This window comes from Cryphonectria parasitica, assembly GCF_011745365.1.
Source record: "Cryphonectria parasitica EP155 unplaced genomic scaffold M406scaffold_1, whole genome shotgun sequence".
NCBI lineage: Eukaryota > Fungi > Ascomycota > Sordariomycetes > Diaporthales > Cryphonectriaceae > Cryphonectria > Cryphonectria parasitica.
Genome location: NW_024468909.1, coordinates 4255553 through 4278586, shown reverse-complemented (window position 1 = coordinate 4278586; position 23034 = coordinate 4255553). Strand labels below are relative to the sequence as shown.

Here is a 23034-nt window from a genome sequence, read left to right as displayed (position 1 = left end):
TAAATGAGCTAACTGTACATCAGCACCACCTACAGAATAGGAAGAGAATATGAACATGGAACTTTCATAGCGTCTGTCATGGGCCACGCACAAGCAGCAAGATAAAGAAAAGAGAACAAAGTACCATCCAGGAAAAGGTCCCGGGGGGGGGGGGGGATCCCAGGCAAGGAAGAGGAATAAAGCCGCCAATAGGTTCCAAACCAAACTGGCCCAACCAAAATTGCACTGGTCGATACTTTATCCATAGCATCAGCATCTCCCAACGATATACCAGTACCAAATCCCCTTGCTTGCACCTAGCTCAACGACATCGCAAGTTTAATCCTCACGATTTGTAAACGTCCTTGGCCCTCCTCGACCTGCCAGCGGCTGTGGTTGCCGCAATCTTGTTCGCCGCTGATCTGCTCCTGGTCGGCAGAGCAGCGACAGCCGCGGTAGCAGCCTTGGATTTTGCAGTCGGCTTCTTGGGCTCCTCAGCCTTGTGTTGTGCCCTTGCGGCAGCCCTTCCACTCCTTCGACCATTCGCCTCGGCCGGCGGTTCCTCTTCTTCCTCAGGTGGGTCCGAGAGCTCACTCGCTTCCTCGGGCTCCTCCTCGTTTCCTTGAACATCCTCATCCTCATCCATAGCATCTGCCTCGTCCACAGGCTCGGCTTCCTCCTCAGCTTCCTCGTCTTCCTGCTGAGGCTCGTCGCCGTCAGATCCATCCTCGCCCTCTTCAGCGTCATCACCGTAGTCCCACTCCGCCACGCCTTCGAGCATTTCCTCGTCATCGTCGTCCGAGTCCCGCTCAATATAGGTTGTGCTCTTTCTTCCCGAGGCACGACCGCTTCGCCGGCGTTCGGATTCTGGAATTTCCGGTGACGACGCACGTTGCTTCTTCGCTTTCGCCGGCGTCTTCGCCTTCGATGCCGCCTTCTTTAGCGTAGTTTGTTTCCCAGCCCTTGATGGTTTAGGATGGATCGGCCTGGGCGTTTTGGTCTTCTTGGCGGGCGGTTGGCTGTCGTTGCGTTCATCCATAGACTTGCGTTTCTGTGCGGAAATGTCAGTGAATGCATGAAATCGCCCCTGTGGTAAATATCCCGGATAGGAGGCGGCGGCGGCGGCGGCCACAACGTACCTTCTTGCGTTCCAGAATTCTGAGAAACTCATCCACCTTCGCATCCACCCCATCGGGTATATACTGCTTGTCTGCTACCTCTTGCGCGGCATCATGACTAGGCAGCGCCAGGAACAAACCTGTCGGCAGCCCAATCTTCTTTCCGTACGCTTCAAAGCCCCAACCTTTCCGCTCCTGCCATTTCCTGATCACTGTCTGCGCCAGGTCGCTCACCATGTAGAGATGCTCACTCTTCTCCGGGTCGATCGCGTCCTTGGTTTGCTTCACCCGCTCTGCGTATCGGAAGATGAGACCGAGGTTGGTCTCATTCGCCACGTTGCTGACATAATAGATGATGTATCGCGCGTGGTCCGCCAGATCCTCCACTGAATGGCCCAGATCCGGGTGGTGCGCAAGAAGTGAGATCAACCTTGGCATGATGGCTTCCATGACCGAGTGGCCGTTTCGCTGGTAATGACTCACGCGGGAGCGGATCCAGGTCTCGGTTCCGTTCCTGAACTCCGCCACCGGCTCGTACGCTGTCAGGAACACGATGGTGTAGAATTTGGGTCGAAGCTTGCCTTGCACCAGGTATTTTTGCAGTTTCTCGACAAAGGCTCGCCTGGTCTGTGGGTGCGCATCCTGTGTGACAAAGGCCAGGGCGTCGAAGTCTTCAGGAGGTAAGAAGTCGTCGAGCTGCCTGTCCTTGCACAGCTTGAGGACAAGCTGAGCAGCGAGCAGTCGTAGCCGGGCCCTGTAGTGCTTGGGCGTTTCTTTGCTCTTGCACATCTCGCCCTCCCTCGCGATCAGGGTCTTGAGCATTCTGAATACCGGCCGCGCTCGCTGTTGGGTGTCATCCTCGCTGGCGGCCCGGTCTTGGTCGTCGGCGCGCAGCCGATTGACGAGAATCTTGAGAGCCAGACACTTTGCGACGCATTCCTCGTCCATGTCCGCATCGTTTACCCACTCCGGATCACTCTCGCTGGCGTCGGCGCGAACCTGCTTCAAGATGTCCTGGATCATCTCTAGAATAGCCTGGTCATGATCCAAGGTAACCTTCGGCGCCAAGAGTTCCAGCTGTGCCACGATGGCGAGCTTGTTAAGAAAATGAGGTGCACCGTATTTCCAGTCCTTCATCACCTTTTGGAAGAGGTCTGTCGCGTTCTGAAGGCTCTTCTCGCCCTTCTTTGCCAGGAGGATGTTGACGGCGTATTTGGCAGCTTTCCACGGCTTGCCGTAAAGTGCGAAGTTGATCAGAACCTGGGTGAACTTCCTATCGCTGGGGATCTCCGAAGCATACTTCCGAGCGTAAGATGCGCAAGCTTTGAGGGTCTCAACGACCGTCGGCTCATTCTCCTTGGTGGCCGAAGGGGCCTTGTCTGCGAGGTCTTTGCAAAGGTCGCCGATATGGGATTTGAAGAGATCTGGCGTACGCTGCGATATCTCGTTTAGAATCTCATGGGCTGTGGCTCCGAAGCCGCCCGTATCCGTCCTGGAGTAGTCCAGTATGGTGGGCAGATGGCTGCGGTTAAACATGAAGTATCCGGAACGATAGAGTAGCGGAATCAGGACGTCAGCGAGGCCTGATTGCTGATTTCCGTGAAGACGCTTAACCAACTCCTTCAGAGCGCCTCGAACTGTCTTGAACTCGTTCTCGGGGCCCACGATGAACTTGATGAGCTGGTAATTCCGGCGGTCGTTGGCTTTCGTAAACTTCCAAAGCTCGGAATGCACCTTGGCATCATCAGGTAGGAATTGAGATATGTACTTGACCGTCTTCTGGACATTGGCAGTCTTGCGATCCTCGTCCTCGTCCATGACTCCGCCATTATAATCCTCACACGCCCTAAGGAACGTTTGTAAGATTTTGGCGAATTGAGGTTGCCGGGCCTGGATGGCAAAGAAGGCTTTCTTGGCATTCTGGTCCAACGACCGAACCATGAGTAGGATTCGCTCAGCCCTGATGGCGTCCTGGTCGTTGCTACCCGTTGCCGACTGGGACTGGGACTGAGAGCTTCCGTTGGCGCCCTTGGAGCCCTTCTTGGGGGGCGGGAAGGACAACGGGACCACGCACTCGTAGACGACCCTGTCAAGAAGCACGTTGACTTCCAGGTCGTTTGCGTAGAAGGAGCTGTAGATCTTGGAGGGCGCGGCAGAAAGCGCGTCCTCGACGACCTTGTTGCCGGCAAGAATCTCGCCTGACGAGATGGCCCACAGTTTGCCCAGCAGTGCCATGGCATCGACACGAACCTGAGGTCGTCGGTCACGGCACCGGTCTGCGAGGCTAGACAGGATCGTGTTCTCCTTCTCAAGCCCGCCATCCGATGCCAGCTTGAGTATGAGGTCTCTAAAGCCGAAGGATTCGATCGCCTTGACGCCAGCTAGCCGAACCTTCTCGTCGCTATCGTTCAATTTCTCGCCAAGCCCGCGCACAAGATTCTTCTCCTCTTCACGACTGAACCCAATGCCGCCAGCATTTGTGGACAGAATGTAGCCAACAGCTGTAGTCCACGACGCACGAATGATAGGCGACTTGTCGTTCTTGCGGCTCAAGAAGTTCTGATATGGTTGATGATAGGTTTGTGCAAATGAGAGCGGCGAAAGCGGCGTCGTCAGGGGGTTTGAGGAGACGCTTTCCGTGTCAAAGTCTGACATCTTATAGAGCGGGTAGGCAGCAGGGTCTAAGGCGGGCGCTGGTGGTGGACCAGCAGCGCCAATGCCCGAGATCACGTCTCCGAGTGCCTCTGTTGCCAACAGCCGCAGGTTGACGTTGTCTGCAGAGAGCTCGGCATCAAGCTGAGGGATGACATTCTGCAGGAGCCCCGGCGCAGCCTTCCAGAGTTCTCGGATCAGCAGGTGTGCCTTTTTGAGCTCCCTCAAGTCCTCCTCAGATGGCCCAGCGAGGCCCTCCTCGTCATCCGATTCTGCGCCAGCTCGATTGCCACTATTTCCAGCCAGGCCTGATGCATCCATGATGACGTCGCTGAAGTACTGTCCAACATATCGCGACATCTTCTCCTGGCTTCCCAGACAGACAGACCTTGCCATCTTGTACGCCGCAGGCTCTTCCTTTAGCAGGAGGGTCGTCTGGCTGTCGTCCCTTGCCGCTTGCTCAGCCTTGTCCTTGACGGCGCCTGGCGCCGCGGCCCGCAAGAACTGTGCCATTATAGTGTCGATCACCTTGGACGGTATAGTGGATGCCTCATCGATCAACATCTCCAGTATCTGTGTCATGTAGTGCTCGACATCCTTGCCGACTGGCTCGCCTGACGAAGCCTTGGAACCCGAGACGGTATCAAAGAAATTGGTGAACAGGCGGACGAACAGCTCGTCATTGTTAGGGATCTCGTCGAGAAGAAGCACGCTCTGCACTTCGGCCAGGGAAATGAGAACATATTTGTGCTGATTGTTCCATGTCGAGGAGGGGTCTTGCAAGGCGGGTAGGGTGTAGGTAATGAACAACGCAAAGATGTCCTGAGCGGCGGCAATGGTCAGCGTACGGTCCAAGTGCTGTCCAGATATGCGCGGGATATACAACCAAGGGCTAACCTCACCTTCAATTGTTTAGGGGTAAATGGCGCGTCCGGAGCGCATATCTTCAGGATGTCCACTAAGCAACAGGCGGCGAAAGCCTTGACGCCCTTGTCCTTGTGACCGAGAATATTGGTCGAAGAGAGCTCCTCCGCGACCTTGATAAGCGACTCCTTGTGTTCCCAATCCTGATCCAACTCAGTCAACTCCTTGGACAAGGTGTCGAGCCGCTTCACGAGCTCTACAGTGGGTATAGATCTGCCGGCGCGCCACGACAGAGGTTGGTTGAACTTGAGGCCCTCCGGGTCGCGTCCATCCTCTTGCTCGTCCTCGGGCGCAGACTCAGCTGCCCTTCTCCGTCGAGACATTCTGCGTGGTGCGAAAGCGCTCCCAAGGCCGAGGTGAGCGTGGAGCGGTTTTTTTTTTTGGGGGGGGGGGGGCAGTTCAAGGTAGAGAGGCAAGAAGAGGCGGAGAGACAGGCGCAAATATTTGGTCGGACAAGCGTCGCAACTCTCAGGTTCGAAACAATCTCGGCCTTGAAGTGAAATTGGCCTGGACCTGCCGTAGAGTAAGGGCGAGATGGGAGCGGCGACTCACTGCGGTTAAGTCGCGAGAGTGTCGCCTCGAGACGCGAGAATCAGCGGGCAAAAATGGATGAGGACCCAACGCGGTGATGATATCGAGGGGTTCGCCTAGTTATAAATTGATTGGCAGGATGGCTGTCGCCTAGAATTGGTTTGCCAAAAAGGGAAGAAACAAAAAATAAGGAAAAGCGACTGAGCCTCCAACCAGTTCATTCGTATGTGCTCGGCCCACGCTGATGGGTAAGTAAAGTTGATGGCGGAACTTGCGCTGTAGTACACAGTAATCCGTACCAAGTACGCAGTACCACGCCTGTTACGCGACATTCTCGCTCGGTCAACGGCGCGTGCCTAAGTCTCAGGGAGTTTAGCTCCCCACATGGGCTTTTTTGTGGGCCCAAGCTTACCCTGGAACCTACTGTATAGCTTCTAGCTCAGCAATTTAGGGCCCTGGCACTCCACTCTATCTCGACGTCCTCCTCCAACCTGAGATCTCTTGATTATCTTCCCCTTGTCACCACGTCAACTCCTTATATCCCTATTAGTTTACTTCTTACTGCCATTCAATCTCCTCGCTATAACATAGTCAATGTTTTAGTCTTATCAAGCTTGACTTCGCAGAGCTTTCTGTTGCCTCCACAGCAGTGCTATGTGCTGGACACGCTTCCAGAGCTGCCAGCATCACAGGTTCTGCCATAGCAGAGATACTCCAGTCCTGTCCATCCTTCTGTCTATGGAATGGGATCTTGGGGAACAGTCATGACAATGTTTGTTTTGTGGCCAAATCTCAGGATTAAGTTCAGTCTCACCTGTGTGCCTGCTCCGATCAGATGTTGGGATGGACAACAGCACGAGTGAAGGGCCGCCTGGCCAGTTTTCAATTCAGGATCCGAGCCTCCCAGAACTTTCTAGCGTCTCATCATATTCTTTATTGGATGCAAGTGCATCATGAAATGTGCAAGGGACAGCAGTGGGAGAAACTCAATGATGGAGACGAGAGAGTCATTGGAAGACTCAGTACCATGGACTGTCTAGTTCTCATGGGTAACGCAGCGACCAATGTCAGAAGATGCAGGCTTATATTGTGTGTTGTTTGTTGGTATTCAGTCCTTTACGAAGATTGGTTTCCCCAGTGCAGTCAGCTTCAGCAGCCGTGATACTGGGCTGTTTTAATCACTCTACCAAATGCTTTGTATGGCATATCAGCTGTTACTCCATTGCGGAAGCAACACTTGTTGGACACTCTCTTTCCGTATGTGGGATATCAGAGCTGCAAGGTCCTGCTCTATTCCCAGGGTTGACAGAGTGTCATCTCCAGGGTGACTTCTGGAGAAGATGTTGTCGTATAGAACAGGGCAAGCACCTTGGTATCAAAGTGCAGCTGTGACAAAGTTGTCATTACAATTCCCTCTTTACCTATCTCGGTCCACTCTTTTGGAGACAAAGATTCCTCAATTCCCGGTGGTTTAGCCTCGGTGTCTATACCAAAACTCCAAGACGATACAGTGGGGACATTCAACACTTTATGGACAGTGAGTTGCAGAAGAAGGAGCAACACCTTTGGGGTTGTCAGAGGCTGTGAGTCAGGTCAGGCCAACATCTTTACTATCACTCCTGTGGCTGTTGGAAGCAACTAAAGACAACCTTTTATGCTCTAGCCAAACCAAGGCCATATCCTACGTATAGTCTGCCAGGAAAGACCTGCTTGTCAGCAGTGTACTTCATAGTTGCAGTCAAGTCACCATACAGCATGCTTGTATCAAGAAGAGGTGGGAATATGCCAACTCTCCTCTCAAAGAGTTGGCTGCTATCACATCAAAGTGGCCCCACAGGTGCTGGACGGATCTTGCTGGCACAAACCTTGTCTTCATGTTGGATATCACCCAGCCAGAGTCTGCTCATATTGATCAGATACAGAAAGGCTCAGACTCTCCTAATGGCAACTTCTTGCTAAGGGCCTGGTGGTAGGAGAGTTTCATTTGTTGAATATAAATTCAGGATGCTGGGAACATTGATGATGAGTTTGCCATAGAAACAGGTTCGTCAACAGCCAAGCTGCCTTAGCTTTCCCCTACAGCACCTAGGCTGATCTCACAGCATCATGTCGACAAAGTTGATCCCACAAGATCATATCAATAGAGACTGATCTCACAACACCACATTTACTATCACTATCTCCATAATAGGCATGGTTCACGACGACATGGGGGACAGGGTTACATAAAAGAGCAGGCTACTGTAGATTTTTCTTTCTTCTCGACTTCCTTCCTTCCTTCCACCCTCGCCCCTTTATCCTCCTCTCGAACCAAGCTGAGGTTTCGTTCTCCTCGCCGTCAAGCTCACGGTAACCTTCAACGAACGTTCGATCATCGCAACACCCGACTATCATCAAGAATCCGGCTCTCTCAAGGTACGTATCACCTGTGTCTCCTGTCACGCGCTGTCCTCTTTGCCCCTTGCGATCGGTCGCTGAGTAACGAGGGGAGGGAGCTGGTGCAAACATTCACTCCTCGAAACGCGTCACACAACATCTCCCGTCTGCCCAACCTTCTCGCCCGTCCCATCCAGTCATCTTCATGCTTGAATTTCACCAGTCACTCCATCCCCTGAGTCTCCTACGACCATGACTGTCGCTTCCTACTTCTGTCCCTCTGTCCTTTTGCCCTTCTCGCCCGTTCCGTTCTTCCCATTGCACCCCAACGCTATTCACAATCCAACGTTCGTTTCATTCCTTTCGCGAAGATACCCATACTGTACACACCCCCAAGCCGGCTTTTCAACAGCTCGCGATCATTGAACACGCCACAGAGGGAAGACGCGACCTTGTTTGATTTCTTCACTACTTCTCGTACCTGCTTTTGGGGAGTCCTACGCCGGCTTTTTCCAACAGTGCAGCACAGCTCGGGGCTGATCTTCACCGCTAAAACCTTCATTCCAACTAGGACCAATTCGACCTGACAAGATGTCCAACGCTTCCACTCAGCAGAGCGAGGGCATTGAGCTCAAGGCCATGAAGCCCAGCAAGGACGACTTGGCCGGCAGCGGCCATACTGACAACCCCATGACCATCTCTCACGAGCCCCTTATCGATGTCGAGGATATCACCGACGTCGAGAAGGGTGTCTATCCCCCCCTGAACTCTCCTGCCGTCCCTGAGCAGGAGCATGTGGAGTCTGCTCCAGCCCCTAAGGTCTCTGCTGGTGGTGCGGCCCAAAAGGGCTCCTTCCTGTCTCGCATCAAGGCTGTTGACCGCAAGGACAAGATCCTGACCGCCGTCAGTGTTCTCGCCGTCCTGTGCATGTTTATCATCATCGGCCTCGCGGTCGTTGTCGGTTTCGGTAAGTCCTTGCCCTCTTTAGGTGGCCACCAGCCATTGCTCTAGGTCGAACGAGGATTCTCTAACACGCTTTTCTGTCTTTGTAGATTCTATGGACATCAAGGCACTCAGTGCCCAGGTCCACACCACGCCCGCTGGTCAGGTGGTTGCCGCTGCCGCTGCCACCAACGGCGCCGTGATGCGTGATTCTGGCTACATGGACGGTTTCTCTGCCTTCCTGGATGGTCACATTTACGATCGTGTTGTCCACGATGCTGTCACCACGCAGTCCATGTCAGACGCCTGCGATGACGACGAGATGTCTGCTCCCACCTCGGTTCAGCCGACTCTGACTGCCATCATGTATGTCGTCCAGCCATCAAACAATCCATCGTGTGTGTGGCTTGGTGAGGGTGTTTGACTGACCACATTTCTCTTTAGTCCTGTCTTGACCGACTTCGTCAACCTGACTGTCACCACCACTGTGACCAGCACTACCACCAACCACAGCACCTCCGTCCTGGCCATCTCCACTAATGCTGTTACTACGTCTATGATCGCTTCGATCGCAGGCGATTCCTCGGCCTCCTCCATGTCTTCCTCCGTCTCGACCTCGACCACTACAACGTCCTCGACCGAGACCTGCGGTGAGTGGGGAGACGGCGCCGGACCGTGTGCGCGACCTTATGGAGCTCCTAACACGACGCCTGCATCGGCATTCTCGTCCATATCCGCCGCCTCAGCCATGGCCATGTCTCCGGCCACCCTCACAGACACGCTGCTGACCCCGAGCGCCTCGGTCGCTTCGACCCCCTCTTCGGTCGCCTTCACCTCGTCTTTCACCGACGCGTCCATTCTCAACGCGTCCGCTGCTACTGTGACCGTGACCGTGACCGAGATCAGCACCGTCCGTGGTAGTTGCAATGGCTCCGTTGCCGGCTTGGGTGGTGGCACCACCTTCTACGGCACGAGCACCCTCGTGTCTCTGCGCACGTCCACCGTGAGCGGCAGCAACGGCGGCCCCCTCACCACCTCCACCGAGACCGTGCTGTGGGGCAACACCAGCTTTGCCACCTCGGCCAACTTCACGCTGACCCTCAAGTCAACCCTGGCGCCCACCACCGCCACCGGCTCGGGCTTCAACGGCGGCGCTGGCCCAACCGGCATCGTGCCCCTGACCAGCCGTGGAAAGCAGTCTGTGCCCAAGCCCATGATGGGCATGATGAGCGATGGCGCTACCGGCAGCGGTGTCTACTGCACCGTCATGCTGGTCGTCATCATCGCCCTGCTCTCCTAAAGAGGCTGGCGCGGCGGTCCTCTTTCATCCTCCTCCATCCATCATCTGTTCATTCCCATCATCAGCTCTCTTGTTCAATCGCCTGCATCTAAATGATACTGATTTCCCTACACCATCATGGCACCACGTCGGCCTCGACTTCAGAAAAGAGAGAGAGAGAGAGAGAGAGAGAAACACATTCCTCACCTCCCAAGCTCTTTCAATCACAGCACAGTGCCTTTGTTGCAGCATCTCGACACGGACTTTCCTTTTTCGGCAAATTTTCGATTTGTGAGGAAGGGGCCAATCGAGGGTCTGTCTCTTTGGGGGCTAAGCGATGTGTGCGGTTCTTCTTTCTCACTCTCTTGAGGCGACGGTGATTGTTTCCAAGTTGGGAACGGTAGTTGGCGGGGCTTGCAAGAGGATAGCCAATTGTTTCCTTTTTTGATGAATTGCGGTTTGGGTGAGGAGCATATGGACACGTCTTTTCTTTTCGTGAATGCGCAACAGTTGGTTCTTGCGATTCTTGTACATGACGGTTTGGCACACGGCACAAAGGAGGTAATGGACGAACGGCCTGGCCCTCAAGGGAAGGGGGGAAGAGCCATTACTTGAGGTTTCTTTTTGCTTCGTCGACCTAGTTGATGAGCATGAATCCAAATGACGATTTTCAATATCTTTTTCTCTCTCTTGCCTGACACTCCTGACATCATGATTGGTCGCTGGAAGAGATTTCCCAACCTCGCCATGCTCTCTCCCCAGCCCAAGTTATCTACCTCGTGTACCAAACGAACAAATCGTGAGGACATCATGGAGGCTCTTCATATCATTGTAAACTTGTGTCAACTTGATCTTCGAGTATAGTAGGAAAGAAAAGCAGATGAAGGGGCACAAGAAGAAACCCCCCCCCCCGGGGGGAGCCGCTATCTAGTGGGTGTGAAAATTCATTGTGATCAATAAAATACTGTAAAAATTTAATCAACCGTAATATGCGAGCCTGAGTAGAGCTGAGCCATGGCTGTACGCCCATAGCTCCTTGTCCGCTTTCCATAACGCCCACCGTAGTTAAGAACGCACAAAGAAAGAAGAAGAAAACAGAAGGGGAAATCAGGAGGGGGGGGGGCACCCAAACAAACTGTCCATCCGTGTGACTCAAAAGGCTGTGCCGCCGGCCGCTGCCGCTATCATTCCGTCCTGTCCTGCGCCGAATCTCCACGGGGGAGACCAAAATTATTCAAGCTATTGATAAATAATAATCGACTTGCCTAGGTTTGCGGCATGTAACGCCCCCGCCGCCGCTGGTGGAACTGAGCGCAAAGTACCTTTTTGCCAGGTCCTCTCACGGCTGCGAGGAATCCCTCCCTGTTCGACAGCCCAGCTCCTAGGTTATTTTCTTGCGTCGGTCACCCATCTTTTCAGTCCAGCCCAGGGAATACCATACTTTCAATGGCACCACACAAACTTAGTTTCCTGAATGAATCCTTTCCAGCCTCATCCCCTACCGTTTCGGTATATATATCGTTCCACTCGTTCACCTTAAAAGAAGAAACGGGCCAAGGTATCTATGACCTGTTGATCTCGCTTGATGGCGCGCATGCATGGTGCAGCCGGTTCAGACTTTCTTGCATAGCAGTATTCTATGCCTTGTCGCCGCCGAGTCTGGCTCTGGCCTTCCACTTATCGCGAATGGCTGCGCCGTAGTCTTCCAGCATCTGCTGCGTGACGGGGTTTTGGATGCTCTCGATGACCTTCTCGACGACGCTAATGTGATTGGCATGGAGTTTGTCGTCACGGAACCGGCTCATGCGCCATCTGCCGCCGTCGTCCACATAGCACTCGACAATCCTACCGATCAGCGGATCACCCAGACTCTTGAGTGTCTCCCATTCATCCTCCGTGATGTAGAGATTGCCGTATTCACGGTAGGGATTCGCGTTGGCTGGGACCTCGCCCTGCGCAAAGATGAGCAGCTTGGCCAGCGGGACGCTCTCGTAGTCGACGTAGGGTTCCCGGTAGCCCTCGGCGATGTCCTGCTCGTCTGGCTCGACCATGGGAAATTCCAAGTGCAGCTTGAAGTCGACAGTATTCTCGTCGGCGGGCTTCCACTTGAGAATGTGCTCATCGGTGCCGCACTTGTAAGGCGTCTCGCGGCAGGTAAAGATGAGCCCGTCGTTGCCGTGTGTCAGGTTGGGCAGGACCTCGTGAAAAATCTTCCCAAGGCCGTAGGCGAGTTGCATGTCCTTCATCACGAGCTGGAAGGCCTGGAACTTGGATTCGTGCGGGTACTTTTTGAACAGGTTCTTGTAGGGCACGTAGATGTTGTGTTGGAAGTAGGCCAGGCGCTTGTCAAGCTGCCGCTCCATGAGAAGCTTGCTATCAAGGACAAGGCAGTCGAATACGAGGAACGATGGCTTCTCGGTGCCGTCGGGCTGGCGATCCATGACCAACTCGCCGTCGATGACGGTATCCGTATGGTAGGCACCTTCGCTCTCCTTTGTTGGAAAATGTAGATTACGGTTCTGCATGAACCAGAAGTCGTTCTTGCGGTCGATCAGGTACACGGCCTCCGAGCCGTGCTCATCCTGGGTCAGGTAGAGGAGATAGCGAATGCCGTCGGTTTTCTCGCAGACGTAGTAGCTACATCGAGCCAGAGGGTCAGCACAGGGGCACGGCACCGGGGGAGGCTATATCCTTCTCGCCAGCTCTTTTTTTTATATTTATTATCCAGCCATTTCATTTGTGTGAGGAAACGTACTCTTTCTGCAGCAGGTCCTGCAGATGTCTTCTCGCAAAACTGACAGGTTGTGCTCCGGGAAATCCAGGCTGAGCCCTCTGCAACAGCTGCGAGACCTCCCTGCGCAGATCCATGAGCAGCTGGCCCTCAGCCTTGATGCCAGGGTTGTCTATCCTGTCGATAGGCTTTGCGTTCTGTGCCATAGTCGCCATGGTGCTGCTCTGGTGCTGGTGCTGTTCCACCGCGGGCGTGTGGCGTTTGCTTCGTTTGATCGCTTTCGAATAGCTGCTACTTCAATGACATGTACCCAGTAGGTGATGGTCGGCGCAACAGCAATGGCATAACTGGGGATGGATAGTCTTTTGTAATATAAAAAGATGATAAAGTGGGAGGGGCAGGCTTTGGGCAAATTGTATCCTCTTCAATCAAAAGTTCCTGATGCGAAGGTGAGCCAACTACTGGTAGTTTGTTCAACCAACAAATAGCTGAATACCTACTTAAGTAACCAAAGGCACATTGCGCTGCCTGCCGTGGCTCACTACTGTACATACTAGACGCGAACAGCCAGGGGAAAGCCAGGCACGCCAGGGTGCTAGTGGGCGGGGTGGGGGCACTGCACGCAGGGGTCTCCCACTGACAGCATTCTGAGAATTGGACCAGTTATCTGACATGGTCCCAACATTGGGCATACGCGCTTTCAAGCCCATTCCTTGACGTCTTCTATAGTCGATCCTTGAGAATGCTGAATACCCCCTGAATCATGGATGAATACCAGAATCAAGCAGTTTTGTAAATATCGGTGGTCATTATACAATTACAACAGCCCTTCTTCAGTGAGCCAAAAGCCCTGTAAAGTAAATAAAATAACGGGCATATCCTTCAGAGTCAATCATGATGTCGTTTCGTCCCTCAAGAGGCCGCCCCATCTTGTGAGTAACAGTCTCACGCACAGGCTGCATCATCTTTCTAGGACTCATCAATCTTGTTGACCTCTGCTCGCGCGTCCTCCCACGTCTCCTTGTTCTTCTTGGCCCACTCGATCTGACTCTTTGCATAGGCAAGCTGCAGATAATGTTAGCTGCGGACCGAGAGACCTCCCCTTGAGAGTAGGAGTAGGGCAGTCTTACCATGTATTTCCTCAGATCATCTTCCTTCTCCCTCTGGAACCTCTTCATGTCTTTCAGAACGCTAGCGCTTGCATCCTTGACATCCTGTGCGACTGCGACCTGTGCCTGTTCGAGCTGAGCGATTGACTCCCGCGTCCTGCCTATGGTGTCGCGGCGAGTCTTTTCCGGGTCAACGTCGGCAACACCCTGGATAGCATGCCGGATGGGACCAAAGATCTTGTTCGTGATTGAATTTCCACTTGCTGCCTTCTTGTGGCTGGCACCATTATTGGCTCTCTCGGGAGTACCAATCGTAGCCGATGGTGCTGAAGATATGTCACCGTGTGTAGGCGGAAAGTCAGAGTCGATGGAAGCAGTATCCTCCTGGCTGCCGTCCCTGCGATGACTATTTGGCGGCTCTTGAGAATTTGTAGATCTTCTGGGTGGCTGGATCTGTTGACTCCCGCTGAGGTATTGGTCAATTCTCCGGGCTTCCGCTTCGCTCCTCTCCAGCTGGTCCAGCAGCAGCCGCTTCTTATTGAGTTCGTCGTTTGTCATCTCCTGCTGCACGCGCTTGAGCACTCGGTACTTCAGCACGCTTCGGACAACACCGGCGAACTGAGCGTTCTCTCTCATAGGCTCAGCAAAACTCGCGCCGAGAGAGGTGGACAGCTCTTCTGTCGCCACATATGACATATCTACCGCCTGCCCCACCCGCTCGATCACGGGGCCCAGCGTCGGGTCCTGCTCGGACAACGCGAATGCGTTGTACTTGGCGCCAAGCTCCGACAGGTCGGAAGACAGCGTGGAGAGGTGACTGAGGGTGCGCCGGTTGACTTTCTCCATGGGTCCCATGAGCAACTGCTCCAGCTCTTTGATCGACGTCTCAAAAGACGTGAAGTAGGGATCGAGCTCTTGCTCGCTGAGGTTGGCATTGTCAGGTGGAAATCTGGCCAGCCCTGGATCACTGCTCGTTCCGAAAGCGGCCTCCGCACTTGGGCCTATTCCTTGCGACTTCAACCTTGCCGAAGTTGCTGGTACTGGGAGGTAGCTGTGGGCGGGCGTCGGGTTCGCGGGGTCCAGGGGTGGGGCTTTGTAGACAGACTTTGGTATGGACGCAACAGGGTGGGAATGTAGGACCTCGTTCTGTAGACTTCGAGATTAGCAAATCATCTCACTAAATGTGTGCGGCTACAATGCTTACCCAACTCGCATTTGGATCAAGAAAACGCCACCAGACCCCGTCGGTGCGAACTTGCTCCATCTTGCGACAACGGTTCAAGAAGACGGCAAGCATGCGCTTGCGCAGATCGATAATCTGTTGGTCCTGCTTCGCATTGGTAGGATTGGCGGCGTAGTCGGCCATGGTGTGTTTCTCAGGGATGGGCGGAATGATGAGGGTAGGGTGAAGTCGGCAGAGGGCATCGCGAAGGGAGGCGAACTCAGAATACCGCCTGCGAACCTCGAGGTCCTGATGGGTTCGTCAGCAAAGAAGATAAGACACCGCACGGGTAGCCACATTTCCTTACGCCTGTCCTAATAGTGTAGACGATATATCTGCCGCCACTTTCCAAACTTTTCCCGGCGTCGGTGATCAATATTGGTAGCTGTGGGTTCTCGTACAGGATCTGCTCGATGCGGCTATCATAGCCACCAGGCTTCCTCCGCGGGACCACCTGCGCTTGAACTTCATCATCCTCATCGCTTTCCGTCAGCCTCGCTGGGGGATGGTATTCGGAGTGGTGAGAATCCTCTGAAGCCTGTGGCACATCATACTGTGGATCTATAGGCTCCCATTCAGAGTCAGTATCCTCTGAGGATGAATCGAGGGGCACATCCTCAAACATGGTGATCAGATTTTGGGAAAAGTGAGTATGTAACTTGGAGAAGGTACGCACACTGGCCAGGTGAGGATGGATTGTCGATGGAGGAGGTGAAGGAGTCTCTCCTGTCAAAGTCATCCCCATAGGGATTGTTGTCTTCGTCGTTCCACATGATAGATAGCAGCACCTCAAAAGAGCGAATTTCAGAGGTAGATGCTAGGGAGACGCGTGGTCCTGTCGAAGCTCAAGACTTTCTCTGATTGACAAAGAATCAGAAGAACAGTCAGCCCACCCACCTCTTGAGCAGCTTGTTGACTCGTCGCAGGGTTGCAGGGCAAGACAAGGCCAGACAGGGCGGGGGAGGGGGCATATGACCACAGGGTCTTCTCCAGTTGTCACGGAGCAGCAGGGAGTGCCGGAACTATGACGATGAGGTCAGGCCCAGTTGTGTTCTAGATATCTGAGAGAAAGACGTCTCGATACGGTGAATGAAGGGGGGGGGGGGTTGTTGTCGACAATGCCTGGTGAGATGGAGGAGGAAGCTTGTGAGGTTCAAGATGCTGTACTCGGCTCCACAAGCTTGTCTGCGACTGCAGAGAGGCTTGGAACATGGGAGCACTTAGCAATGACGAATGTCAGTGGAGCACGGACCATCCTTGTCATTCAACCACATCCCTGCCATCTCCCATAACTAAACCCTGAAGACATCAGCTCTTGTCATCCTGCCCTTCAATCAGATACCAAGATAAACGCTCTGATGTTCCAAGTCAAGCAAGTATTCTACAATACTGTATGTGTATACATGGGCCCTATAATCTGTCTGCGGGCCTCTCAGGATCAATATTGCCGGGTGTGGCTGATCCGGATACTCCAGTGCCACTGCCAGGGTGGTACTCTCTTCATGTGTCTAGGAGAAAACGAAGTTTCACATAATCTTGTTCCAGGATCCAGTGCAATACTTTATACTAGAAACCATCCACTGTGCTGCAGAAGAACGTAGATGAGGGCAGACCCCGACAGAGAAGGTCGCATGCACAGAAAGGAGCAAGAGAGGAGGGGCACCCGTTATATCATCAGGAAAATATTCACATGAGATTCACTATTTATCCTATAGAAAACAGTCCATTCCAGAGAAGCACGGGTGGCCCTATAGGGGGCTATTGCTAGCCAGTCTCACACACCGGTTTAACCCACCAGAAGACACCAGATATCCTACTGTCCGATCAGCCCCACCGCGAACGCCCCATTTACCCCAGACACCGGGTATCACACAGCAGGCCCTACAAGGAGGTGGGCACCGTATCCTTCCCGACTCGCTTGTTGACCTTCTCGCGGTGCTGTTTGTTTCTTAGATGCACAGCAAAGTTATCGGCAGACTCCCCTGGGCCTGGAGTGTACAGCTTGCCGGGGCAGTCCGTGCAGCGTATCCTGGGCAGGAACATCCATTTGACGTTTGGCGGCGGTGCTGAGCCTGGTGGGATCTGCAGAGCTGGGATGATGATGATCTCGCTATCGGCGTGGACGGCGCAGTGCCGCATGGTCCCCTCGAAGGCGTCAAACTTCCAAATTTGACGGAGCCCGTCCAAGGCTGCATTGAGCCAGTCAGGAGGAGGAGGCTGTGTGGATCTTTGTGTTAGACATACAATGAGCACGGTACACAGAGTGCAGAGGGACTTACAGCAGAAAGAGGAGGCTCTCCTTGAGCCGGAGGGGGAGGTGCGGGCACGCGACCGAGTTGAGGCTGTGGAGGCTGCGGGGTTGCGCTGGATGCATTGCTCGGAGCCTTTACAAGGCTTGGTTTTGACGCTGAGGGCGTCGGTGGAGGGGGCGCCATGCGGCTCTGTGGTGTGGATGCACTTGCTGCCCGTGTCTGAGCTGGCGTCTGGGAGCCTGATGGGAGTGGCTTTCCGGTCTTCAAGCTCCAGAGCAGATGTCGAACCTTCTCATAGCTCTTGGGTATCCTGATGGTGACTAGGTGGTTTCGTGGCTCGTCCGGAGTTTCCTGGACTTCGCGGCCATATCGCCTAGTCGAAGATACTCGGGTTTCGTGATGATGTGACGTGATGACTTCGGGGGTCTCTGAGCGACCCAGGTGGGCCATCTTTTGTTGCGCCGCAGTTGCAGCACCGCGCATATTTCTCGTGCGAGCTGTGCCGGTCGGAACGTGCGACGGTGCTGGAGAGTCTGGGCCAGACTCATCGCTGTCGTCCGTATCTGAGAAGGCGCCGTCGTGACCGCCAGCTCCTCTCCTGCCTCTTCCACCACCAGTGCCTCCCACTCGTTTGTAGAGTCCGCTCTTGTCCGGGGATGTAGCCGCGCCAGGCAGGGTCTCCGATACGACCATAGTCCGTATCGTTCTCTGTCGCTCCTTGAGATCGGGAAGCTGGGGACCACCACGCCGATTCACCGACCGCTTCTGCTTCCGCTGCTCTCTCAGGAATGCGCCCTCGTTCTTCTCCATGAGGGCCTCATCCATCTCGTAAAGATATGGCGCATACTCCTTCGCTTGCTGCTGCGGTCGGAACACGGTCGGGAGCGGCGAGGGAAGAAAGGCAGCCACGAGATCTGGCTCTTCTACCGGCCTGCCATCGAATGGGTGGCCTATGCTGTATAAGCTGCGGGTGAAAAGCTGCGTCTGCTCTCGGATGCAGTGCGCTATCGCTGTGGTGAACTCTCCCGATAGCGACAGATCACGCGCCATAACGCGAGCAAATTCTTCGGGTGAGTTTATGGGATTATTGATCTCCCATTCGAACTGATCGACAAGGGTGACGGCGCCAATTGTGATGTTGAGCTTGATCAATATTCTCATTTCGTCGTTCTTGTATGCCGAGTAGGGCAGCTCAGGGTCGAGGGCGTCTTCTTCAGAATAGACCATAGGATAGAAATCCTGAAGTTGATCCCGCAGCTGCTGGTGGACTTGCTCACAGACGGGGCGGTCGAGCGGCATCTTGATACCCATATCCTCCACAAGCTGCGCAGAGAACACATCGATCGGTATAAGTCTGTCGTGGAGATTCCACGTGAAGGTGTCGCGCAGCCTAACCTTGTCATAGTCGATTTCCACCCGTATCGGTACCAGCTCCTCGTACTGCTCGGCCTGCTCCTTCATGTCCTTGCGGCTAGGCTTGGGTAGCGCTGGCGTTGTCCGGTTGCCAGGCCGGGGCTTGTCCTTGGGGTAGATGAGGCGAGGCTGTGTCGAGGTCTCGGTGTGGCCGTTGCCAAAGCCATTATACCCTACGCCATATAACCTCCGGTGAGGAAATGCCTGAGCGTAGTCGGTTTGAATAGCGCGGTAGTCGGTCATCTCCATGCGCCGCCTCTTGGAGAACTGCTCAATCTGGTCTTGCGCCTGCTTCAGGGCTGCCGTGGCAAGCTTGTCTCTATCCATGATCCTCTCCAGGTTGTACCTCTCAAAGGATTCCCTGTCGCGCACAGGAACAGTAACTTCTGGGGTTGAATTCTTGGACTTTGGGTCCCTCGACGCTGCTGCCTCACCTGTGTTGTTCTCGCGCGCGGGTGTGGATGAAGAGGGACCTGCAGTCGCGCTCTCAGATGCGCCAGCTGAAGATGGCTCGCTGACAGTGGCGGGGGGAACAGGTGCAGCGACCGAGGCCGTCGCCTCAGCGACAGACGACGAGGCATCAGAAGACGATGCCATGATGAACGACTATGCAATTGTCGGATTGGGGAGCCAAGAGGTCAGGGTCGATGTTGAGGTCGAGGTGCGTGGGTGTGAGGGTCGCTGTCGCGACGAGGGGACGCGCTGTTGATGGTGCAAAAGCAAGGCGTCTCAGAAGAGGAGGCAAGGCGTAATTAATCCTATGATGTTGAGTGACATGTGCAATCAATGACATCCAAAACCTAAATGATGAGGCTCGAGATCAGCACGGGCTTGGGGCCGTCGCGTTGTCGCGCTCCCATTTGCAGCAGGGTATCGCGGTGGGAAGATGGCAAGATGCTGAGCAGCCGGTCTCCGCTGCAGACCGAGTGCAAGTTGGGGTGGCTTAACAGCTGCGGCAGAAGGCCAAGACCCGTGTGCCTGGGAAAATACTTTCAGCTTGGGGGTTTCTGGGTGAGGAGAAAAGTTACGGAGGCCAGTGCAGTTTTCCTAGTTGCACGGACGGTGCTGTGGCTGGTGCGAGGAAGAGCGGGCCACACCTGTGTGCAGGGATCTAACTGCTAACTTATGGGTCCCTTCAGCAGCAGAGCTTGGGCAAGGTGGAGCTCCCAATACTAAAACCCAAGCACCAGCACCAGCAAGGCAATGCTGTCATTGTGCCTGTTGCAGAAGCAAATCGGTACCCAATTGCCTTTCGTCACCGGATCCCACAGAAATCAGGGCTCCCCTCCCCCGCTTTGAAAACGCTTCTAGAGGGGTCGAAAATACCTGCTCCCCTCCCTCCCTCACCTGCAAGCAAAGCCGAGCTTCTGCATTCGTTCTCCCTTCTCCATCTCGTCACAACTTCGAGTACCTAACCTAACCCTTCCCCCCTTCCCTCCCTTTCCCTCACCTGGGACCTCCCATCAACAAGCGAAAAAAAACCAACACAGACTCTCGTTGATACTAGCATCGACTTTCGAGGTCGACGCATAACAGCAAAAATGGCGACTGAAGAGAAGGAAATCGGTCAGCTCACTCCTCCTCACCCCCTCCCAAATACCCCTCGATATCGTACTTCCTGCCCTCGTGCCCTATTTCCTGTTCCAATTGGACTGGGAATAGGGTATCAGAGATGGCTCCGAGTGGTTTGGTGGCAGCCCGGAGTCTCTTCAGGCTCATCACATCAATAAGGAGACATGAAAGCTGGGACCTTACCACGTGCATAAACGCTGACCCAGCGCGGCAGATTATACCCTTAATAACCCCGATACCCTTACCAAGTACAAGACTGCTGCTGAGATCTCCGAGAAGGTCCTGGCTGCCGTCAAGGACCTCTGCGTCGCCGGCGAGAAGATTGTCGAGATCTGTGAGCAGGGTGACAAGCTCCTTGAGGAGGAGATATCCAAGGTCTACCGTGGAAAGAAGGTCTCGAAAGGTACTGCAGCAGCATGTCCTCGTGCTTGAAAGGTTTTTTTGCTGACAAGATGCTGAGCATAGGCTTTGCTCACCCGACGACCGTTTCCCCTAGCTCCTATGTTACCCCTTACACCCCGTTGAAGTCGGACGAGAAGGAGGCTGCTGTCGAGCTCCAGGAGGGCGAGCCCGTCAAGATCCAGCTCGGTGCCCAGATCGACGGATTCGCCTCGATCGTCTGCGACACCATCATTGTGGCCACCAAGGACAAGCCTCAGGATGTGATCGAGGGCCGGGCTGCCGATTTGATGCTGGCCACCTACTACGCCAACGAGCTGCTCCTGAGGCTGATGCTTCCCTCTGGCGTGCTTGCCTCGGGCACTGACGAGGAGAAGGCGAAGGCTGCGGCCGCCAAGCCCAAGACACAGGGTCAGATCAACGCCCTGATCGAGAAGATTGCCAAGAGCTACGAGGTCAACACTGTCGAGAGCACCACCACCTGGCTCTTCGGCCGCAACGAGATCGAGGACAAGAAGAAGATTGTGCTCGCCCCCGGTGATGGCTCCAAGGGCGATGGCACCCCCGAAGTTGGCGAGGTCTGGGGTGTCGAGATAGGCATGAGCTTGGGATCGGGCAAGGTCAAGCAGCTCGAGCAGAGGGCCACCCTGCACCGCCGCACCGCCCTGCAGCAGCCTCTGAAGCGGCCTACATCCAGGAAGATCCTCAGCGAGGTGCAGAAGAAGTTCAACATGTTCCCCTTCAGTCTGCGACAGCTGGAGGATGAGAAGGATGCCAAGGTCGGCGTGGTAGAGTGTGTTCGGTCGGGTATCTTCCGTCAGTACGAGCTTGTCGGTGAGAAGGATAACTCCCCTGTTGCCAGGACTTGGACGACTATCGGTAAGATCTGATTTCCTCCCGTGCTCAGAGTGTGTGAGTGAGTGAGTGAGAGAGATGACTGACCTAGAAATAGCCATCACCAAGAACGGCATCACCAAGGTTGGTGCGCCACCTGCTTGGGACTTGACCAAGTTCAAGACCGACAAGAAGATCACCGATGAGGAGATCCTCAAGATTCTCGAGCAGCCTTTGTCCAAGAACAAGGGCAAGAAGAAGAAGAAGCCAGCCAGCAGTGAGGCCTAGATGCATCTGTGAGTCTGCCAATACTCGCAACCGAAGAACATTGCCGCCGGGCAATCTACATCAGCGAGGCACTCGATGCAATGCGGCCAATGAGATCGCCCCCGGGGTGTTCTGGGCGAGAAGACGGTAAATGTGATGAATTTACCGGAGTCAAAAGGAGAAAGGAAAACAAGCATTTAAAAAACATTCATGTCATTTGGGGATGTCAAAAGCAAAAGATGGCACGAGATGATGGGAAAAGAGTGGGTTGTAGGAAATGAGTCTTAAGGGAGCAGGCCTAGTCTTCCCCCCTCGGAATGAACGGCTTCTGTTCTTGGTGGAATGACTATTCTGCCTTCTCGGCGATTCTGTTCGTGTCATGTTCTCTAAGTTCATGGGTGTCCTCCATTGGATCGCTGCGACGCCTGCATGTTGGGCGACGGATCACAATCTCGAGATGAGAAGCCCGCCCACATATGACGGAGGAGCCAGGCTGAGCGGTCAAGCGGATATCCCCTGTATAGAAAAAAAAATCACAGCCGAATACACCCCTCCCCAGATACGAACAACGTACAGCAAAATGAGTCTTGTGGTGATGCTAAAGGTACTACTAACTTGACCAAACTTGGCGAGGACAGCTCAGACGTGGGCCAGGACAACATGATATCACAGGATTGCCCAAATGGACTCTGCAAATCTTCTCCTCAGGACTTACTTGTCGACCTGCTATATGTTTTCGTATGACAACTCGCAGGAACCTCCTCCAATCTCTTCTGATGGTCCATTGTAATGTCACGCGTCGTGCAGAGTCAACCGCGTTTTCTGATATTTCCGCTCACACCCTCCCCCACGCACTTCTCTCTCGCATGAGTTGCATAAAAACGTGTATCTTTTATTCCGATGTTGTTCCACCCTACAGTATATGTATGAACAAGGAAAAGCACTCCCTCGACCAGGAGGATGGGCTAAGCTGCTGTAGATCTTGAATCGACCTGCCCTCCTCTGCAGACGTTTATTGCTGCTGCTGCCCACTTAAAATCCTAAAGAGAGGGAGAGAGCAACACAAGAACAAAACAAGAAATTGGATTTAAGACTCACATGACATTCGTATCAGAAGCCTGGGGGGGCTCCAGAAGATCTTCAAACAGGATCACCTGAGGTGCAGGCCGAGGAATGTTCCCAGTCCCAGTAGTTATAGTATAGCCCTGTCGTGGCGGCGGCCTGGATTACTCAGTCCAGCCCTTGAACACTGGATCAGCGGCAGGTACCGTTGCCCCCTAAGACCTTCTGGACCACCTGAGCACTCCTGGGGCCTGACCCCCTGAACATTCTTGGAGAAGCACCGAGCTCCCGTCCCCTGAGAGTTTTGAACATCCTCCCCAAAACACCAAAATCCCAGCCCGGGACGCAGAGAGGTGCGCTCCCGGAAACCCA

The 23034-nt window shown here is 54.1% G+C and overlaps 4 protein-coding genes across 4 annotated transcripts; 1 reads left to right on the top strand and 3 right to left on the bottom strand.

Annotated features, from left to right (window-relative positions):
• Nucleotides 1-11438: 11438 nt before the first annotated feature.
• M406DRAFT_246904 (mRNA capping enzyme, alpha subunit) lies at nt 11439-12738 on the bottom strand (the record flags this gene model as incomplete). Its single annotated transcript, XM_040916432.1, has 2 exons — nt 11439-12438; nt 12557-12738. The coding sequence occupies 2 exons, from the start codon at nt 12736-12738 to the stop codon at nt 11439-11441; spliced, it is 1182 nt and encodes a 393-aa protein (XP_040781537.1).
• A 579-nt stretch (nt 12739-13317) lies between these two features.
• On the bottom strand, nt 13318-15936 carry M406DRAFT_285322 (uncharacterized protein). Its single transcript, XM_040918607.1, has 5 exons — nt 15540-15936; nt 15171-15424; nt 14846-15112; nt 13663-14787; nt 13318-13597 (listed from the first exon to the last, which is right to left on the bottom strand). Exons 1-5 carry the CDS (start codon nt 15634-15636, stop codon nt 13502-13504), a joined length of 1839 nt encoding a protein of 612 aa, XP_040781536.1. The 5' UTR covers nt 15637-15936; the 3' UTR covers nt 13318-13501.
• An 820-nt stretch (nt 15937-16756) lies between these two features.
• On the bottom strand, nt 16757-19005 carry M406DRAFT_217105 (SNF5-domain-containing protein; the record flags this gene model as incomplete). Its single annotated transcript, XM_040915494.1, has 2 exons — nt 16757-17090; nt 17117-19005. Coding segments are annotated over 2 exons (2223 nt in total), but the record flags the coding sequence as incomplete, so codon positions are not given.
• A 1064-nt stretch (nt 19006-20069) lies between these two features.
• M406DRAFT_96877 (uncharacterized protein) lies at nt 20070-22164 on the top strand (the record flags this gene model as incomplete). Its single annotated transcript, XM_040926344.1, has 4 exons — nt 20070-20094; nt 20315-20503; nt 20566-21378; nt 21446-22164. 4 exons carry the CDS (start codon nt 20070-20072, stop codon nt 21619-21621), a joined length of 1203 nt encoding a protein of 400 aa, XP_040781534.1. The 3' UTR covers nt 21622-22164.
• Between the last annotated feature and the right edge of the window lie 870 nt (nt 22165-23034).